The 22,752-nt window shown below is 39.6% G+C and overlaps 1 protein-coding gene and 1 non-coding gene across 2 annotated transcripts in view; one reads left to right on the top strand and one right to left on the bottom strand.

Moving 5' to 3' along the window:
- The window catches only part of CTSC (cathepsin C), a 48,508-nt gene that overhangs the window by 5,789 nt on the left and 19,967 nt on the right, over positions 1-22,752 (top strand). Inside the window, exon 3 of the mRNA XM_056114634.1 lies at positions 17,058-17,230. Coding sequence (XP_055970609.1) covers positions 17,058-17,230 — 173 coding nt within the window. The remainder of the gene's footprint in view (positions 1-17,057; positions 17,231-22,752) is intronic.
- Positions 3,735-3,807, bottom strand: TRNAR-ACG (transfer RNA arginine (anticodon ACG)). The gene has a single exon. It is a non-coding gene; the product is annotated as a tRNA-Arg (tRNA).

Here is a 22,752-nt window from a genome sequence, read left to right as displayed (position 1 = left end):
TCGGGAGGCATAACCCAATGCTTGCTGGATTTTAGCACAAGCATCAGGGTATTTCCTACAAGTGGTGCTCGGGAAATCTTGCTGAAAGGTTTCAAGAGAAGAGCAGACATTAATTTGTGTTAAATATTTCTTTAAAAAATAGCATTGCGTTATAACATTTAAAAGTTGTATGTGACAAATGTTTTAAAGCATGCATCACTATGAAGCAACATCTGTATGTACTATATTGAGTTTACCACCAAAACTCTAGTTTACCAGTTGGTCCTTTCCACCCAATCAGACCAATGCAAGGAATAAAGATCATGAGTTTTTTTTTTCAAACTGACAAAAATTAATAATTTTCTTTTTAATTTAAGAATAAAAACTTAAGCAGTATTTTATTTTTAAAAATTTTTAAGCAATATTTTAATTCAACTTTAATACACATGTATGTTTTATATATGGTAAACTATGTATAATACAGTTTACTAGGTGTACTGCCATTTCAGCAACATCTGACACACTTCACCACAGGGCCTTGCCATGGTTATTCTGTTCATTGTTATTCCCTGTCTATTCTACCATTTGTTTTCGTTTGGTCTCTTCAGTTGTACTGTCACCAATTTTTTAAAATTTTCTTCTTTTAATTGTTATTGCTGCTTGACTCATAAAGCAAATGATCCTGTCCAGGTCATTTTGTTTGGCTTCTGCTCCTCTGAAAGTGCCCCGAGGCTTTGCGAGTGGACGGCCAGCAGTCCTGGACTTGCGTTCCAGCTGACCCCAGTGCCCTGCTCCTGCTGCTCGGGACTTGCTCTATTTGTTTTCCTTATTCAGGTCTCATGTGAACGATGGCATAGGTTTACAAGCTATTTATTCACTTGTTAATTTTTTTAATTGCTTGAGAAGTTGTGAGTGGAGTTGGGATAATTATTATCATAATATTTTTCATATAACTTCAGGCTGATTAAAATCTTGGAGTTAGTGAATTTTTAGTGAAACTAGAAGCACTAGGGAGATACAGCACTGTAGCACTGTCGTCCCATTGTTCAGCGATTTGCTCGAGTGGGCACCAGTAACATCTCCATTGTGAGATTGGTCGTTACTGTTTTTAGCATATCGAGTACATCACGGCAAGCTTGCCAGGCTTTGCCGTGTGGGCGGGATATTCTTGGTAGTTTTCCGGGATCTCCAAGAGGGGAATCGAACTCGGGTCTGCTGCGTGCAAGGCAAATGCCCTACCAAGGGTGCCATCACTCCAGCCCAGGTATATATATATATATATATTTTTTTTTTTTCTTGTGGTAGAGTACATTTCTTGCATGCCTATGTGAGGTCCTGAGTTCCTTTTCCAACAGGGAATACACGTCCCACCCCCAACTTTAGGACTTCCAGCAGGAGCCCAGAGCACCTCCCAGAGTGCCACCATCTTTGCAACTACAAAAGATACTTTTCCTTGTCCAACTTATGGAAGACGTTATATTATCTTAGCAGTTGTTGACCTGCCAAATCAAATGCATTTAGGGCTCACTCATGCTGATATATAAACATACAGAACAACTTCTGGGAACCAAAGTGATAGTAGCCCAGCAGGGAAGATTCTCTCCTCTAATGCAGGCTACCCCACTATCTGGTGCCCTGGCACGGCCAGACGTGATCCCTGAGTAGTCAGAAGTAAGCCCTGACCACAGTTGGGTGGGATCCCCAAACCAAAGCAGTCTTATTTAAAACAGCAGGGCCCAGCTATGCAAAAATGCAAATTTTCAAGTTCAGTTTACTTGTAAAACTGTTGACCAATATCTTTGACCTCTGGTTATAACTGGTGACACTCAAGCAAGTTTGTGCCCTTCAGAAGTACTGCAGATTAAAAGCAGTCAGCCTATGAAAGAAAAACAGTATAAACACATAAAAGAAATTTGTTGATTTTATATGATAAACGGTTGCTTTTTCTCCTATACTTTAGCATACTTTATTCCTCTTTACAACACTCCTCTAATGCACTCATGTTGTGCTCATTACCTAGATGAAAAAAGTTGTATGCGACAAACTGACCTCTGAAGAATACCCTCAAATTGAAGCGACTTTCTAGTATGTTACTATTTCTCAGACTACTTTCTCTGAGGCTGTAAATGAGACTGACTAGAAAAGGTAGTAGAGAAGGAACTCAAATTTTATTTTAATTATAAACTACTCAAGGACTGAAGGTAATGCATAGAAGTGAAAGTATGTGGTTGAAAATTTCATTTGATAATCAAGTAAAAAAAACTTCATTTGTTTCTCCATTTTTGTTCGGGGCCTACCAGTCTTCCTTGAATTTTAAGTGAAAAGTTACAATCATGGGTGTTTGTAAAACAGGTTGCTACTCAGTATATCTGGGAGGTAGAGGATTTATTTGCCCATATGTGTGCTAATTATCTGTGTTTTTCAGGTTAAAACAGCTAGAAGAGTTTTTATTAGGATAGATGTTTTAGTTTTGTTAAATTCAGTATGTTAAGAATTTTGTCTCTTAAATAACATGGGGGTTATTTTTAAATATCATACAATTGTAGGACAGAGTTGAGTTTGTGTATAATATATGGCTGTTCTGTGAAGATGCTTTATTTCAATGCATTGACTTCGTTTACCATTGTAAATCCTTCATAGGATGCCATTGATTTTATCAATCAGTTGTTTATGCAGCTGGGAACAGTGGGGATATATGATTTGCCACATCTGAAGAACAAACTGGGTGAGCTCCACTGAAATATTTTCAACTCTCATGAAAAGCAGGCTTGCTTCCTTGGCGGCTTATGCAAATTAGTTGATTCATCATGAAACTTGTATTTGTGAGAAATTTCTTGCTCAATTGCTCTTTTGCTACTTCTGTCTGCCCACGCTATTTTAAGTAAATATATATTTCAGTTTAGTATGCTGTTTTTGCTTATATCAGATTACCTCTTTTAAAATGATACTCATAGACACAAGTAGACCTGTACCCAAGAGTTAAAGACCCATTTTAGGAAAGCTTGACTCAAGGTCATTCACGCCTTGAAGCAGTGGTGTACCTCTGGTAGCTCCTTTTCCTAAAATGACTCACAGGAACTTGGGAGGCCAGAGACTTTTAGGTCAGTCTTCGAGTAGAGAGCTGTTTTTCTTTCTTCAAAGGAAGGCCTTCCTGTTACTCATACCTCTGAGAAGGCTTCCATTTTCTTAAGATAGCTTTTTCTCCTAACTTTGGGTATTGAATTGAAAGAAGAGTATCTTTTTCACTCTATTCTCACATTTTTAACATAGACGTTTAAACCATTGTTCACACTGGATCCATAAATTTAGCCTAAATTTTTGATGGAAAAAAGGATGGTTAAAGAGTGTAAAGTTGGTAAAAAAAAACTTACCCTGTTTCCTTTCCTATAAGTTTAGAAAGTTTTTTTCTGAACTGTTTCATGGGCCTACCAGGTGAAATTTCTTGTCAGTTGTCTTATTTCATCTTGCTAGCCTTATAGATTTTCCAGTTAGCTAGTAATTGCAGATTAAAGAAGGTAAAGGTAAAGGTAAAGTCCCTCCCGTTGATCGTCGATTTGCTCGAGCGGGCCCAGTAACGTCTCCATTGGAGACTTTGTTGTTACCGTGTCTGGCATATCGAATACTCTCGGTAGCTTGCCGGGCTCTCCGAGAGGGGCGGAGGAATCGAACTCGGGTCGGCCATGTTGGCTGCTTGTAAGGCGAACGCCCTACCCGCTGTGCTATCGCTCCAGCCCAATAAAGGTCAGCGGTCCCACCGAGCCAGCCAGGAGTCGAACCTGGAATCTTCTGATCCGTAGTCAGACGCGTTATCCATTGCGCCACTGGCCCTGAGATTAAAGAATTCAGAGTAAACCAGATAAGCTATTTCTTCTTAATTCTTTTCTGGTAGTTGAAAAGTATGGACTGAAATTTTTTTTTAGGTCAGAACTTCTCAGCATTTTTACTAAACTGTATGCTGCTAGTTTAGGAATAAGTAGAAAAGTTACCCCAAATTCTCCATTTTTCCTGTTACAAAAAGTTTAGGAAATGTAGTTTTTAATTTTAAAAAATTAATTAAACATTTTTATTTTAATTAAGAATTTAAAATTTAAAATGTATTTTGTGGGGGCTGGAGTGATAGTATAGTAGGTAGGACATTTGCCTTGCACATGGCTCACCCGGGTTCAATCCCCGGCACCCCAAGCACCACCAGAAATAATTCCTGAGTGCTGAGCCAGGAGTAACCCCTGATCATCGCTGGGTGTGATCCCAAAAGCAAAAGAAAAAAATGTATAAAATTTATTACGTTAAAATGAATTTACAAAATTCTGTCTGAAAATTCACCCTCTTCCTCCTAGTTCAGGAGACAACTTTTCTGGTGGTAAACATGAGCTGGAGCAGGAGCACAGCAGGTAGGGCGTTTGCCTTGCACAAAGCCGACCCAGATTCAATTACTCCATCCCTCTCAGAGAGCCCAGCAAACTACTGAGAGTATCCCGCCCACACAGCAGAGCCTGGCAAGCTCCCTGTCGCGCATTCGATATGCCAAAACCGTAACAAGTCTCACAGTGGAGACGCTACTGGTGCCCGCTCGAGCAAATCGATGAGCAACGGGAGGACAGTGCTACAGTGCTAGGGTACACAAGTGAAAGTATCTGGTTGCTAGAATTAGTCTGTCAAGTACTTTTCAGGACTAAAGCTTATCCAGGGGTTGGTTTCCTGTGGATCTGCATGTGCTTGAGTGTGTTGGCTGCATTTGCAATACGTGTTGCCTAACAATTCAGCTCGAATGGCAGCTCTTTGTGAATGCCTTTGAACGCACTAAAAGTTTCTGGCATCACAAATATTGATACTTTTTAAAACTTACTCTAAACATTTTTAGAGAACACTGATCCTTTTTGGTTTATAACTTTAGTTTTTATTATCTTGTAGTTATTAAGTAGAGCGTCTGTTGAGGGGATCTTTAAAAACTACAGCCAGAAAAAACGTGGGGCTCAGAGGCAGAGCTGCATCAGCAGTGGACCGCGTCTCAGCCAGCAGCGCTCCTGAGCAGCTACGCTCTCATCTGGAGTCTCTGTGCATGTAGAGTGCAGAGAAGTCCTGGGGACCTACTCCAAGGCCGCTGCCCTCCCGAACATTTCCTTGGAAAGCAGCAGCCACCATTCTGGATTGTGGAAAGCCAGACTGCAGAATAAGCAAATAAATCTGGAAGTCTTAAATGGCTTCACTGTCCTGTCTTCGAATAATAAGGAATGATACGCTACACATTATTTTCTCTTTTATGTACTCACTATTTAGGTGATTTTTTTTCCATATTGCTTAGAATGTGAATATTGTGTATTTGTTTACAGTGCGAGTTTTATTCACGATTAAACTGTCTTTTGAGTGCATGCCTTTTCTTTAGTTACCTCAACCCAGAAACCCAGCACCTGCTATGGAGTGAAAATCAGATTTCAGGAACTCTTGAGACACAAAGATAAATTATCTGAAGTGACAAAGTGACAAAGTTTGAAGGAGGTTACATCTTAGTTGGGTTAGAGGAGAAGGGCTTTCTGATAGATAAAATTGCTGAGTTGCAAGTTATAGGCCTGTAGCACAACTGGCCAGAGAAGGGATCTAATTTTTAATTTTTTAAATATATATTTTTTACTAAATGCAATTGCTGGAGCGATAGCACAGTGGGTAGGGCGTTCGCCTTACAAGCGGCCAACATGACTGACCCGAGTTCGATTCCTCCGCCCCTCTCAGAGAGCCCGGCAAGCTACCGAGAGTATTCGATATGCCAGACACAGTAACAACAAAGTCTCCAATGGAGACGTTACTGGGCCCGCTCGAGCAAATCGACGATCAACGGGAGGGCCTTTACCTTTTACCTTTTACTAAATGCAATTATGTAAAGATTGCATTCTAATTTTATGCTAAGAGCTTGACATGCTTTATCTTACAAAAATTCTATAACATGGATGCTACTAGATTCAGTTTACAGTTAGAAAAATTACTATCAGAGCAGTAAGGACTTCTGTAGTGCTTAGCGCCAAAGACTGGAAAACAAGAAACACAGAAAGTAGTGATGCTTGCTGTCATATTTGTGTGGAATTCCTAGTGAGTCTTAAGTGTTATGTTACCTTAATGTAATAGAATATGTACTGCTTTCACTCCCATGCACATTTTAGAATTGGTTCAAAGTTCCCTTACCAAATGAGGCTATTCTCCCTTTTTTCCTAAATCAGCGCCCTTTATTTTAATTTCTCTCATTTAAGATCAAATTTTACTTTTCCTTTCCCTTTGTAGTCTCGAAAATTGGAAGGAGAACTTTATAGATTTAAGATTATAAGACTTCAGATTATAACCTTGCCAAGTTGAGTTCTCTTGATGACACTGTTGTTAATACCCCTTGCTGTCTTTGAATTCTTGCTTCCTAATCATTGGACTAGTTCTCTCAGGTAGTACTTGAGGTTAATATCTGATAAGTAATTAACCTTGGAAAACAGACAGTAGGACTATGCCTAATCCGTTTTGTCTGGGAAAAATTTTCTCTGACATTTCTGCTTAGATGGGGGAATCTTTCAGAGATAGTATGTTGATTCGTTATCATGACTTATTTGCCCTCTGAGAAGTACTGGTATGCTTTTCTGGGAATTTTATGTCTTTAAAGATGAAGTAACAACATACCAATACTTCTACCAGAATGCTTTCTCCCAGCCTGCTACTTCTGGACCTAATACATCTTTTATCCTCTGGGTCTTGATGCCACCTTTCGATGCCACCTTTCGATGCCACCTCCACTTCATTAGTGGAGCAAATGCCAGTGCTGTCGTACGTCTTTCTGCTCCAGTACCAATGGTCTTGTGATAGAATAGTTTGCTAACCTGTTTCCATTTTCTTTCATGCGGAAAATGTGTGCAGCTCCCTACTTTATTTTCAGCTCTGAATGTACAGGACATCAGTGTTTGGAAACAGACTTCAGTTGTCTTATCTAAGACTGATCACAAGTAATATCAGTTTGCAAAGAATCAATTCTATAGGGTTCTGGCACCACAAATCAGGAGGGATGCAGTACTTACTGTTTCGGTTCTCAGCTCTAAAATTACCAGTTTGCTCGCCTCCAGAGTTATAATGGAGTTTTGTATTTTTCAAGTTGATTTTCAGATATAAGTACTGACAAAGCAGCCAGTATAATAAGTATATATTTAATGTGGAATTTAAAAATCTTAATCTACTGAGTGATTCCCCCACACTTTTCTGAGTAGGTTTGCATATTTAGTGATGGCTTTTATTATGGAAAAAAACCTTAATGGGTATGAAATTACAAATACATGTTAAAAGACCCTGCAGTATGAAAGAGCTCTCCCTTCTCTTTCATAATTGCTTATTTGTTTTGTCCTCTGATCAGTGTACATGATAAGAGCGGGAATCGTGTGTCTGTTATCACTGACCATTTTATTCCCACATAGCATAATACATTTTGAATAATAGGCCTTCAATACATATTTACAAGAGAAATAACATGAAATAATACATCACTGTGCTGTCCTACTGTTTATTGATTACCCCAGAAGTATTGTCTCTTTATGCCCTTGAAGGCTCAGGTCATAGTTTTTGAATGCCTTTGTAGAAAATAAAATAGATAACATATTTTATCGTCTAACTTTTGCATAATACTATAGAGTCAAGATAAGGTTCATAGTTTAAAAAGCAAAGTTGCTAATTTTCAGAATTACTACAAATTAAATTAGTTGCCAAGGGAAGAATCACCAGGCTGGTTCCCCTGAGTCAGGAGAACCAGGATTGGTACTAGCTCCAGCCTGAAAGCTCATTTTATGTTGGGGCGCTTCAGTCTGGATTGAGCTAGGCAAACAAGATTTCTTTGAAGTTTATGCTTAAAATTTTAAAGTGAATAAATAAAATATTGTTGACTATCAAACATGAAATAGTATTAAATGATGAAATACTTTCTGCCAAAAAAATTTGACCTGCCAAAACATATTTCACAATACCCTCCATTGGGAACAAAATAAAAATATACTCAATTATGATTTTGTTGCCAAAGATAATTTGTGACTCATTACTGAAAGTTTTCAACATTTTAAACAATTTTTAAATGATTTTCTTGTTTTTTTTTTTGGGTTTTTTGATGTTTCAGGATTAAACTCAGTGCCTCATACATGAGTCACGTTCCCAGCTATCTAATGTGCTTCAAAATCTTTTAAGTACAGAATTTCAGCAATGTTGACCCATTTTGTTAAAAATAGGAACATGTCAGAAGTTTAATAATTTAGCATAATTGATATGTGGCACTAAGAAGGATTGTTTAATATATATTAAATATATGCATACTTAATATATATGTATATTAAAACTTATTTAGTATGTATTAAACAACCCTTCCTAATGCCAAATATCAATTATACACACATACACACACATATTTAGCACACATTTACACTGCTGGAGTGATAGCACAGTGGTAGGACGTTTGCCTTGCAAGCCGCCAGCCTGGGCAGTTTGATTCCTCCGCCCCTCTCGGAGAGCCCAGCAAGCTACCAAGAGTATCTCGCCCGTATGGCAAAGCCAGGCAAGCTACCTGTGTTGTATTCTATATGCCAAATACAGTAACAACAAGTCTCACAATGGAGACATTACTGGGCCCACTCCAGCAAAACGATGAACAATGGGAGGACAGTGCTGCAGTGCTTACACTGTTGATAAATAAGATTTAAAAGTGAATACCAGGTCTAGAGAGAGAGTATGAGGACAAGACCCCTTTGCACAGCACTGACCCTGGTTTGATCCCAAGAACCATATCTGGTTGCACCTGGTATGACCCCAAGATACTGCTGGAATTAAGTCTTGTGCAGCACAGATGTCAGTTACTCCTTCTAACTCCAGGGGAAAAAAAATCAGCATCATGGTGATAGAAACAGCTCAAACATAAGGCTTTGCCATTTTCTTATTTTGGGTAATATTTATAAATCGTGATTTCTTTGAAGGTATTACTTTAAATCATTTTCTCATTTTGTGAGTTTAATTAAGTAATATGTATGCCTCAGTCAGTTTACAAAGGCACCTATGTACTGAAGGGAATATATACTTTGTTCTAACCGTCGGTAGCACACCTACAATGACAAGGAGACTGTTACATTCGAACCAAGAGTTTATCAATATTGTTTTGCATGCTAGATAGTGGATATGCTTATTTTCAGTTTCATCTCTGTTGTAAGTATAAATAAAAAATGCAATATTTTCTTTCCAGTATTCTGATGGATCGTCTTTTATTTCATTTTGAAAAGTACTCACTGGTTCACAAATAGGGCTCTACTAACTGCTCAGCTTTGGGTTATGTTGTAAGTTCTTTGGTATAAATGAAGATTGGAACAGTTTTATCTTCTCCATAGTTAACAAAGGGTAGTTTATTATTTGTTTTATTATTTATTATTTGTTATTTGTTTTGTCTTTTGTCATTTTTACACTTTTGTTACTGCTACACCCACCAACTGCCCCCTGCGCCGTGTAATCCCATCAATGGCCAAGACCCAGAGACTATAAAACCCTGCTCCCGGAAGCGCTCGGCTGCAAATGCGGCCACGCAATATCTTATTATCTAGTTCTTACTCTGGAGAACCTGGCAGGCTACCAAAAGTATCCTGCCTATATGACAGAGTCTGGCAAACTTCCCGTGGAGTACTCAATATGCCGAGAACTAGTAACAATGATGGGTCTCATTCTCCTGACCCTGAAAAAGCCTTGAATATGGCACTTTTTAAAATCCCAGGGCTAGGACGAAGGAGATGTTACTGGGGCCTGCTTGAGGCAATAGATGAACAACAGGATGTGATACAGTGATTGTCACTTTTTAAACTCTTCAATCTTGGAATGTTATCTTTATCTTTTTGTTTTTGTCATCTTTATTAGGAATCTAGTGAACTTGATAGCATTCCCACTAGCAGATGAAGAAAGATTGAGACTAGTTGTTACTTTTAGGTTATGTAAGTGATAAATGGCAGACTAGGATTTAAAGGACACAGACTGTTTTATACAGCTGCATTTGACTTTTGTCAGTGTATTACATAGTATCATTCACATGTTTGCCAAGTATGTTTTCATTCAAGGAAACTCAAAGGAGGTTTAGGTGACCTCCCCTCTCTTTGACAAGAAGCAGTTGAGTAGGAGGTCCAGGATAAGTGACAAGGTCTAAAACAGTTTGCTCTTTTTCAGTTGGTTAATATTAGGATTATCTAACTGAATAGTTGATAAAGTGAGTGGTACATTGAAGAATCGGGTTTTTGAAATTGTTTGGCAACCTAGTAATAATTTTGAAGACAACAATGCATAGTGATTAAATCTATGTTTTCTAAACTTAAAAGCTGTATTTTTATTTACTTTTGTGTCTGGGGAGGTTTCGGACTATGCCCAGAGATGCTCAGGGCTTACTCCTGGCTCTGTGCTCAGGGATTACTTCTGGTGGGTGTGAGGAACCATATGGGGCATGGGACATCAAACCCAGATTGACGGCATGCAAAGTAAGCATCCTACCAACAGCACTATCTTTCTGGCCCCTCTTCAGTTTATATTAAAGTATCTACTACTGCAGTAGAAATTAACACACAGGTAGAAATTTAGCTTGTCTGTACCATAGTGTCAACAAATGTCTAGTTTTTACAACCTCTGCAATATAATACGTTTTATTCTGTTTGCCTATCACATTTTCCTCTTAGTAATCATCATTTTGTTCTTTTAATTTGAATTTTAAAAACTTTATAATTGGTGTAAATATCCAAAGTCATTGAAATAGTAGTCCATGATATTAGGGAAAATGCCACACTGCAGCATATTTGCATCAAGAAGCTGATGAGGATAGACAGACTTCTCAAAGAACTATCAAGATTTTGACATCTGGGTGACACATGATTCTTTTTTTTCTTTTGGAGTCTGTGGGGATGGGGGTAGGGGTGCTTGGGGGCTGCTGTGCTGGGTGTTTCTCTGTGCGGTGTTTAGGAGACCATGTGATGCCACAGATCAAGCAAGACCCCTCTCACCCATACAAAACAAACTTTGCATGTCCTCAGCCTGTGGAACTACCTCTCTGGCCCGAATAATTCTTTTTCTTATAAACTATACTTGAATTACATAAGGATATTACAACTCTATTTTACCTTATATAAGGTGTTTTTAATTTGAAAAAAAATTGGAATGGAAGATAGTTCAAGTGAAGTGTGTGTATGTGTATGCATTTAAAAAAATGCATATAATATAACAAGTGGAAGATAATTTTCTATTTAATGCATGGCACATGAGTAGATAACCATCTGAGTTATTACCAAAATGCAATTTTTTTATTGGATTACTTAGCATATATGTCCTAGATCGGGAATTGTGTTGGTACATATTATTTACCTACTTTTATGATATTAAATAAGGAATTTCCCAGAAGTAAATCCAAATTGCTATGAAATTAGAAAGCATTCAGGAATATTTTGTAACTTGTAGGTTGATCTGTGTCAGCTTTAATGTACAGATAGGAATATGAAGGTTTGGGAAAAAAAACTGGCATTCCAAGCTATAATGTGAGTGTGAGTTTAGATCATCATGATTCGTTGACAGCATCACACTAATATTAATTAGAGACTTCTTATCTCTTGAATTTCTTGTGCTATTTTTGACATTAAACTTGGCATTTATTGCTCCTTTATTCACTCTTTCAATATCTAATTGCTTCGCAGTGCCAGACAATTTCTTAGTTACTGAATAAACACAGTGCACAGTGCTTCTTTTCTTTGGTCTGTGTGGAAAGAACCATAATAGGTATCTTATATAACATAGTCTATGAGACAGGTCTGTTTCCATCACCCTGATTTTATAGGTGCAGACTCCAAAAGCTCAGAGTGGGTCACACAGACAGTCAGTAGCAGAACGGCTTCCAGTCTTGGCAATTAATCCTCCAAGATCTAGTCTTTTCCCTACACTGCACTGAAGATGCATACCAAGGAACTGGGGAGATGGCTCAGGAGCTGCTTGTCTGCTTTGCTGGCAGAGACCAGCATTCAGAGCCAGGCCTGCAGGATTCTCTGAACACTGCTAGTGCCTCTGAGCTCGCGGAGTTCTACACAGTACTGTTCTGAACAGTAACATTATGCAGGTTTGCATGGTATCTGAACAGAAGTGGGCCTTTGCCTCGGTAACTTGAAAGATCCTGAATATGTATTTGAATCTGAGAGTCAGTTTGTATTCAAGTGCTTTGTCAGAGAAAACAGTGGGTAAAGCAATGATCCTCTTAACCTGAGCACTCCTGTTTGAGTTCTTATCTATACTTTGTAGAGGTTTTTGGGTGGGAAGAATGATACCTATGTTTCTAAGAAATCCCTGTGTGAGGCTCAAACCCTAGAAATTGACCCTTTGCAGAGGGTCTTCTGGAGCCTCTGGCATCCGTTCGGGTCTCGTCTCTCGGGATTTGGGCGATTGACCTCATTTCCTCACTCTCAGTGAGAAGCAGTGTATGGAGAAGTGCTGCGTGGCACGGGAAGGTGATTTGGTTCTAGGAGTCCTTTAGGTTTTTTTGTCTTTCAAGATTATATTATCTCACATTTTATGAAGTCTGTAAGATTAAAAAGTAATCTGTAAAGTGCTTATTATAAACTGTGAAGTGGTAGGTAAATGTTAAAGTTCCATAGTTCTGTAATAATGATGATTCATAGAGTCCTAGAACAGATATGAATGTTAAAATACTGCAACAGAATCAGTTATATTTGATTGATTCCCCGCCCTACTCCTTAAATAACAGTCAGCTTCCTCCCATGGAGAGTTTGCCCTTCATCTGTGGAATTGTGCATTGTTCCTTCAAATCTGAATGAGAGTGACTGGGTAATGTATTCTTTTGTGAGGTGTTCATTTCATTGAGGTTGTTCACCATATCCCACCACTGTCTTCGGTCCTGGAGGGTTTCATCTGGTAAGTCTGCAGTGAGTCTTAGGGATGCTCCGTTATAAGCTATTTCCTTCTTTGATCTTGCTGCTTTCAGTATTCTCTCTCTGTGTTGTTTTCTCATTCTGGAAGGATGTGTCTTGGAGTATTCTTATTTGGATTTCTTTTAGCTGGTGCCCTTCCAGACTCTTGGGTCTGGGTGCATTCACTCTTCAGCTCCTGGAACTATTCAGCAATCATGGCTTTAATGGTTGCTTCTTCATCAGGGTTTTCTTCCTGCCCCTCTGTTACTCCAATGATTCTTATATTGTTCTTCTTGGCATCATCCCAATTTTCACTTGTCATCTGTCAGTTTATTTTAAAGGTTTGTTCCATCTTCTGTTGTCTGGAGATTCTCTGCACCTCACCTTGAACTCACTGATTCTGTCCTCAGCAGTTACTCTGCTGGTAAGGCCTTTCAGTGAGTTATTCATTTCACCGACAAGGTTTTTCCAGTCTATCATTTAGGCTTATATTTTTGTTTGTATTTTCTTCATTTCTACTCTCATATCCTACTGTATTTTATTGGTGGTTTGTTCCATTGTTTCTTTGATCACCTTGTGCATCCTTAGCAGTTTCATTCTAAATTCCTTATCAGAGAGGTTATATAGATCTCTGAGATCTCCCTCCCTCTCTCTCTCTCTCTAGAGAGAGAGAGAGAGAGAGAGGGAGATCATCTATATATATGTATATATATAGAGAGAGAGGGAGATCTTTATATAGATATAGATATATAGTTATTACTTTCTGGGTCATCTGGGCTAGCTTCTTCACTCACTAAGGCTGCTAGGATTCTATGTTGCTGTACCATCTTGACCTTTTGCTGTTTTTAGGTTTGTGATCTGTGTGTTTTTGTGTGGTTAGGAGCCTAAGTTAAGATGTCTTTGTATGTGTAGGATGAGTCACAGAGAAGTGAAGAAACGCGTGGTACAGGTTAGTTAGGTAGTTTGGGGTTAATGAGGTAACTGATAGAGGCGAATAGTTCCCCCAGGGCTGGGTGCCTGCCCCAATCTCCTAACTGGACCTCTCACTTCTCCCTGAGAATCGCCCTTGTCCTGCTTAACTTGTGACTCATTTGTGCCGACCAAACCACGCTGGTAAACAATGTGGGGTGCTTTTCTTCTATGTGAATGTCCCTAACTCTTTTGCTATGTTGAGAAAGTTATTTCATCAGTGATTTTAGTCTGTGCTTAGATAAAGAAATTTCCTGGGCTTCTCCAGAAGCTTTAGTAGCTATTGAGCCATTTGATGGCATAACAAATTATTTTCATATTTGTTTCTTTTATTGAATTTTGAACTTCTTAAGGCCAGGGCCTGCATCAGTAATGGTGAGCATACCAGCACAAAGCCTGGAACACTGTGCAACCAATGTTTGATAAGTAAATTTAGGAGCTTCAAAATAGGAAATAGAGGTGATTTTCTTTTTCAGGAGTTACCCAGACAGATCCATTTCAGCAACTTTTAGCAATACCATCTCAACAACATGGTTCCTTATCCTTTGTAACTTTGTAGGTGATAAATTGTAGTTATTGAAATTGTTTTTTAAAAAGATTTAATTTCACAAGCTCTATGTAAGCCTCCATTTTTTAAGTAACAAAACTCCATGAAAGGCAAAATTCACCATTTATTTTCACTAAAGATTTTCTTCTTAGGGACCAGAGTGATTAGTACAGTGGAGAGGTTACTTATCTTGACTGTGGTCAACCTTGATTCAGTTCCATCACCATCTGGTCACCCCGGCCCTGCATGAATGCCAGGAGAAAGCCCTGAAAACCACCAGCTGTGTCCTCCAAACAAACTTTTAAAAAAGTAAAACAACTAAGATTTTAGTCATAAAAAAATCATATTTTTGTTTTCAGTTATCTGAAAATGATCCAGACCGATGAAGAGCTTGTAGCGATGTAACCCTGTGCTTTGTAGCATAGTAGATGGCAGATCTGGGCATGCAAGCCTGTGTCTGGATCCAAAGTCAGACTTTTCTTTTATTTTCAAATGTAGTGGGGTGGGATGCTGGGGGAGGTGGTAGCGGCGCCATCTCCAGCACTGTCCTGGGCGCCCAGGGCTAGCCAGGGTCTGAGGGGAGCATTGTGTGTGAGGGTGTGCAAGGAGAGTCTGGGGTTGGACATTGGTGCTCGGACATACAAGGCGTGTTGTATGTCCAGCCCTCCAGGTTCAGCCCACAGAGTGAGTCAGATGTAATAAAGCAATTTTACCTTTGGAGGTGTTTAGCCCAGTGGGTTTCAGTCACTCATTCATGGACCACAAGTATAAAAAAGAACAAAACCCACTGAGTAGCCCACACATTTCTCTGAACTCTTTGCAAGCTGCAGGCCTGTGGGGTTTGTGTGTGTTTGTATGTATGTGTCTGTGTACTTTGTCTTTGGGCCACACCCAATGATGCTCAGGGCTTACTCTCGACTCCCTGCTGAAGGATCACTCCTGGATGTGCTCAGGACCATAGGGGTTCTGAGACTCGAGCCTGGGTCAGCAGGTTACAAGGCCAAATGCCTTTTTCGCTATGTTGTTTTTCTGCACCCCCACCGTTTTATGAATAAAATTTCTTGGGACAAGATCTGATTCATTCTATTTCGTGTTTCCTGCATACCTTTTCTATTCCAATGGCTGAAGTAGGAGATTGTGACGAAGATCTTAGGGCCTGCAATTCTTAATACTTACTCTCTGGCCCTTATAGAGGTTGGCCTGGCCAGAAAGAATACTCAGAAAGGGCTAGAGCACGTTCAGAGCATGCAAGAGTTCTGAGTTGGATTCCCAGCATCAAATAATCACCCAAACACCACTTAAAAACAAAGTCAAAACAAGCAAAAATGAAGTTGGCCAACCCCTGTGTTATAGATAAAGTAATATCTTTGAGATTATATTAGGAATCTTCAAACATAGCCTGTTAGTCAAAAGTAACCTGTTAAGTATTTATTTTAAAAGTACTGGCAGAGTGTCTGCCTGTGCTGGCTGTGGGCTGTCTGTGCTCCCAAGGGCAGAGCTGAGTCCTTCAGACAGTGCTTGCAGCTGCAAAACCTAACGATAGTCTTCCTGAAAAGCTTTGACTAATCTCTGCATTAGGTTATGGAATTCCAGAATGATTATCACTTGCAGGACACTTTTTTTCTTTATTTTCATTGTTTTATAGATGGAGAAACCAAGCATTTCATGAGGTAGACCCGTGCCAAAGATAGTCTACATTTCCTCTCTGCCTCCCAGCCTTACATACTCATCCTGCAGTATGTGCCTCTGCATGAGGAGGGGACGAGAACTGGGACATCTGAGTCCAGAACTGGGATCTCACTTTATGGCTGTTTTCAGTTATCAGCATTGACAGGAACAAGTGAAATAAGGAGATTATTTATTTATGGAGTGGCTTTAGCTCCCTGAGCATCGGAGTATACATAAACATTATGAGATTGACACAGGCGTTTTGTATGGATTTATAAAAACATCATCATTCATTCTTATAGCTTGCTTGTGTAGATCTTCTTTCAGCAGAGAATGAAAGTCTGATAGACTGAGCCAAAGCCTGTGTCTGCTATGGAACGTTTCCTTAGGGGAGGGCTGGCTTACTTTCTCTGGAATCTTTATTAACTCACTGGTCAGTGTCTGCTCGAAAAATGACAGATGCTCAAAAAAAATGCTTATTTCTGGGGCTGAATTGATAGTACAGTGGGGAAGGCATTTGCCTAGCACACAGCCAGCCAGGGTTTGTTACTCTGCACCCCATATGTCCCCACGCACGACCAAGAGTGATTCTCGAGTGCAGAGCCAGGAGTGACTCCAAAGCATTGCTGGGTGTGGCCCCCTAACACAAAACTAAATGTTTATTTCTTTTCAGGCCTTTTGTTCACAGAAGTTTTTGTTATGTAAAGTTTGGGGAAAAATCAACAATATTAATCTTAGAAATGTTGGTTTTTTTTTCTCTTCACTCTGAAAATAAAATTGTAAGAATGTGGAAAAGGTAACCTCTCAGTGTTGGAAGTTCTTGTTGGCAGAGATTATTCCTGATGATTAAAAGAAAGGGTATCTTTACAGTGACATTGTGGGGGCCAGATGATGGGTATTAAACAGAAAGCACTGTGGTATCTCTCGGATATTGAACAGACTCAAGAGTCTTTCCTGGCTTTACTTTATTGCAGTATAAAGAAGAGGGCGGCAAGGTCACCAGTTACTGCCATGAGACGATGCCTGGTTGGGTCCATGATGTGCTGGGCCGGAACTGGGCTTGCTTCACCGGAAGGAAGGTGAATGCTCACTCTGAGAATGTGAACGTGGATATGATACATCCTCCGACTCTGCAGCAAAAGGAAAAGTAAGTGTCATGCATGGGAGATACATGGAGATTTAGTTTTGTTATATAATGTGTGTGTTTAAGTTAATCACTTGATCAATTGACTCATCAATTTGCTCGAATGGGTGCCTGTAACGTCTCCATGTGTCCCTGTCGCGTGCTAGTGTAGCCCAATGGCGTCTGCTCACTCCAGGAACACGAAGAGCCTCAAACCAGTTGTTCAAGGTTTTGACGAAGAAGTCTGACCATCTCGTAGGTGGGCAGCCACGCGATCATTTGACATCCCGTGGAATCCAGTTGGTAATTGCCCTAGTCCAGTGGTTCTCTCCAAATCGCATTACACATCTGATTTTTGAGGCCTTGACAAACAAGACAGTGTCCTGATTCTTGATCGTTGATGGCGGCTGGAACTTCGTATACTTTCTCTCACTTGAATGAAGCGTGATACTCCAAGCATAGCTCTTTTGATTCCTCTTTGGGAGACCCGAGTAGTGTTCTCATCCTGTTTTCGTAAGGCCCAGATCTCTAAGGCGTATGTTAATGCAGGAAGAATGATGGAGTTGAAGAGATGTGCCTGGAGCCGGAGTTTCTTCATCCTTTTAGCTATTTCTTCCGCTCTTCCTCCTGCGCAACTCAGGTGCCAGGTCATTTGTCATGTTGAGTTCTCGCTCTCAGTACACAGAACTGTTGCATTCGGAGATGTTCATTCCGTTGAGAGTGAATGGAACGTCAGGAATGAGTCCGTTTCCCATAAACATTGTCTTCGTGAGATTCAGCTGCAATCTGACCATTCCACACTCACAGTTGAAATCGACCAGCATTTGTGCTGTTTGACTAATGTTTGGTGTCATTAGAACCATGTCATCAGTGAAGTGGAGGTGCTGTAGTTGCTGACTGTCTTATCTTCACTCCCATTCCTTCCCATTCTAGTTGTTGCATGATGTTCTTGAGGGTGGCACTGAAGAGTTTCTGTAAAATGGTATCAACCTGCCGAACCCCTCTCTTGATGTCGATGATCACTACCTTGTAGAATGGTGAGATCCTAGTAGTAAATCTGTAATACAGCTCACGGAGGATCCTGATGTATTGAGTTTGAATGCCCTGTTTGGTTAGGGCTTCAATGACTGCTTCAGTCTCAACAGAATCAAAGACCTTCTTTAAATCAATGAAAGTTAGACAGAGCGGCATCTTGAACTCCCAAGAAACCTCAGTGAGCTTGGTCACCGTGTGGATATGGTCGATGAATCCTTTTCGGAACCTGGCTTGCTCGCATGGTTGTCCTTCATCTAGTATTCTGCCAATCCTATTCAGGATGACTCAAGTGATCAGTTTGTAGATGACAGATTGGGTGATAGTTGCCATGTTGTGGATGTCTCCCTTCTTGCATGTAGAATGGTCCTGCTGGTTTTCCACTGGGACGGAACCTTGCATTCAGACAGGTAGTGTGTGAAGAGCCGAGCGAGTGTATTGATAAGTACTGGTGGCAAGTTCTTCAGGTGTTCAGGTCTGACCTTGTCTGGGCCGGGTGCTGTTCGCTTCTTTACCAATGAAATGGTGTGTCAGATTTCGGAAGGGAGAACTTTGGTAATGACATATCCATCCTGTGGAATTTGCTATGTGGACAGGTGGACATGGCTATCAAAGAGATTCGAGTAGAAGTCATGGATAATCTCCATTGCATTTCTGGAAGATGTGATAGATCCCTCAGGACGTTGGAGGGCAGTCATCTTGGTCTTGTAGTTGGCAAAAGACAGGCGGGCGTTGCAAATGCTTTTCCCAGCTTCTGCCACATTGGTCAGCATTGCTGCTCTTATTTCTTTGAGGTCTTCCTTTATCGCTTCTCTGCACTGCTTTGTGAGTTTGGACGTACACTTGCCTGAGGCTCGCGCCAAGCCACATTGGTGAATGAGCTCGAGAGTTTTTGAAGACAGGCATCTTTTTTGTGACTGTCTCTGTCTCGGCATTCCTCGCACAATCATGGAGGTGCTGAACCAGTTGATTGTATTTTTCATCATTCTTGTCAACGACGACACCTTTCTATGTTGCTGCAATAGTGCCAAAGAGCTCCCTGTTGGTGGTCGTTCTGGGAGTTTTTCTTAAACTTTGCAGCCCTTTCTCCCCGCTCCGTGAAGTAGAATTTTGTATGAAGGAGATGGTGGTCCGATCCCACTTGGAATTTTGGGACAACAGTGACATCGGTCAGGCAAAACCGTTGATTGAATATGATGTGCTCAATTTGGTGTGGAACCATCCACCGGGAGACTCCCATGTCCAACATTTAGATTCGGCCTTCTGGAACTGTGAGTTACCTTGGATAGTGTTGGCCGACATGATGAACTCAGACAGTCTCTCACCCTGTTTGTTCCATTCTAGGCCATCTGTCCCTAACTTCCCGAAGTGGAGTTCTTTGGCTGATTTTCTCGGTCCTATCTTGGCATTAAAATCACCGACAGTGATCTTGTACAAGGTGTGGTCTTTTTTATAGAACTTCTCCAGCTCCATGTAGAACTTCTCCATTTTTTTTTTCTTCATTTTAAACACCTGCAAGGGTGATTAGTAGCTGCCCTAAAAGTCTCTGTCACTATCGGAGAGCCTGGCAAGCTACCGAGAGTATCCCGCCCACACTGCAGGACCTGGCAAGCTATCCATGGCATATTTGATATGCCAAACCAGTAAATACAATGGGTCTCATTCCCCTGACCCTGACAGAGCCCCCAATATGGCAGTGTTAAGGATGAGGAAGGAGCAGCTGATAAAATCTCAAGGTTGAACTAGCCTACCAAAATGAAGAAGGACTAAAATGACTGTTTGTACTTTCTATGCACGTACGCTAGCATCGGGTGCATCCATCAAGGACCTGATGGTGCAAGCGTGAAAGATCAAGTACAACATCATTGGTCTGACCGAGACAAGAAGGCATCAACCACATCACACCGTTTTCGACACTGGAGAAGAACTGTTCCGCAGAACCTGCGACAAAAGAGGCATAGGTGTTGTTGGTGTCCTTTTCGACATGAACTTGGCCATGAGCATTGATTCATTCAAATGCCTAACAACCTGAATTGGACAATTGCACTTGAATAGATATGGCTCACTGCCAGCAGTTTCTGTCTTCATTGTCTACACACCAACATCCAATTACGATGAAGAAGAAATTGATAAGTCTAAGACAATGATAGAGAATTTTATTTTGATTATTTAAGAGTTGATTTAGGATTGTACGCCATATTACATCAAATTTCATGGGGAAAAATGTTTTTATTGATGTAGTTGAGAAAATAACTTTTTTTTTCCAAAATACTTCCAAAGTCTTAGGACAATCATGACTTAAAAGTAAACGCTGGATAGAGAGTTCAGTAGGTGGGGCACTAGCCTTGCACACACTGATCCAGGTTCAATCCCCAGAATCCCATATGGTCCCTGGACCACCACCAGAAGTGAGCCCTGAATGCAGAGCCAGGAGTAAGCCCTGAGTACTGGCTTATCCCAAACGAAAAAACAAAAACAAACAAAAAAACTCTCAAAAGTAAGCGCTATAGTAAAGTTCACAGAATTGCAATGACTTTTAAAAAAACATTTTATTAATTGAACATAAATATTAAAGCAGTATGTGACTGAAATTTAAATTCTTGGTCATTAGGTAGGTAATATATATATATATCTTTTATTTATTTATTCATTTATTGCTAGAGTTACCATAATAATATCATGACTGAGTGACTTAACCATCGAAATTTATTTTATTACCATTTTGAGGCTGAATGTCACAGATCAGGAAAGCAAGTTGTGTTTCCTCTGAGTGTTTTTGTATCATTTCATAGTATAGTGACCATTTGGTGCCAATTTGCCTAGTCATATGTTATCCCAGAGTAACTTAATATTTTTAATCTTCTTATGAAATAATAGTATTTAAGAACTACTTTATCATCACTGTAATGCACATATCAGCACAGGACGTTTTAGTAAATGTTGCAAAGAAATAGGGAGAATAACTGTTTCATGATCAGTATAACATGACTTTTATTAGAAATCATTTATAGTTTAATATTGTATCTTGAATTTTTCTATTAAACTTTGAAAAGCTTAGGTTTTTTTTAACCTCTCTGACTAAACTTCTTAAAAAAATACTTGTCATTAGACTTTTGAAGTGTTTATCCTTTATAAGATTTTATTAAACTGCTTTTATCTTTAGATTTATTCAGGTCAGCCTATATAAATCCATTTAGTATTGTGCCTGAAGAAATAGTAGAACAGCTGGAAATTGCTTTTATTGTTGTGTTAGTGTTTTCAAAATATGTTGCAATTTTTTAATCCATTTAGTAATGTTATATATCTGGTACACCTTGTAATAAGTGAGAAAGAACTTTGATGGAGCATTATAAATGTGGTTATGCATTTTCTGTATTCCCAGGTGGTTTGTGTTAGACTGTTTTCTCTATGGACAGCAGTAAAAAGAGAAAGTGAATTATACCTAAAATGTTACTTTAGTTAGATAATGCTTTGCATAAGTGAAAGGACCACATCTTAATTGTTAATTCATTGTGAATCATTTGGAGATCTCCTTAGATCCAGATTTTGATTTAGTTGTCTGGTTGAATATTAAGTTTTGTCCACATTTGTAACAAACATGCAATGTTTAATACTAATATTGTCTCAGATAAAAACATATTTTGAGATGCTGAGAATATGGCTCAGAGAGCTGGAGTACATCTCTTGCACTTGGAGCCTGGCTTCATCCCTCTGACCACAGCTGGGATGAAGCCTCAAGCACTGAGCTGGTGATGACCTCTGAACATTGTAGGATATGACTCAAAAATGAGAAACAAAAAATGTTCACTTCCCCATTTAAAAGAATAACTGTGTAAAGATAAATGTAATCCATAGTTCATTTGGAATAAATTATTTTAGTTGTCATACTGTATATTTCGGCTGGAGCGAGAGCACAGTAGGTAGGGCATTTACCTTGTATGTAGTCAACCCGGGTTCAATTCCTCCATCCCTCTCCGAGAGCCAGCAAGATGCCGAGAGTGTCCCGCTCGTAGGGCAGAGCCTGGCAAGCTCCCCGTGGCATATTCGATGTGCCAAAAACAGTAGCAAGTCTCACAATGGAGATGTTACTAGTGCCTGCTCGAGCAAATCGATGAACAATGGGTGCACAGTGTTACAGTGCTACTATATATTCAGTACTATATATATGGCATATTGTATGCTACGTAATGCTTACCATGTTATATTCTTAATAGTACATATTTAGAAAGATGCCCTGTTTTATTTTCATGAGTTTATAAAGGTACATCTTAGAAATTTTAAAGGTGGTGATCCAGTGCCAGCGCTTAAAGGTATTTAGGTTGGCTTCCTTTTAAAAATGTGTATATACATATACATTTACATATATATATATATATATATATATATATATATATATATATATATATATAAAACCTGGTTGTAAAGGCCAGGGAGATAGTTCAGTGTTTGCCTTCTATGCAACTGACTGAATTTGATCCTTGAAACCTCTTCTAGGTTCCTGAGCTCTTCCAGAA

Source organism: Sorex fumeus, unplaced genomic scaffold (assembly GCF_029834395.1).
Source record: "Sorex fumeus unplaced genomic scaffold, SorFum_2.1 ptg000026l, whole genome shotgun sequence".
Classification (NCBI taxonomy): Eukaryota; Metazoa; Chordata; class Mammalia; order Eulipotyphla; family Soricidae; genus Sorex; species Sorex fumeus.
The sequence above is the reverse complement of the archived record's forward strand: the minus strand, read 5'-3'. Positions and strand labels throughout refer to the sequence as shown.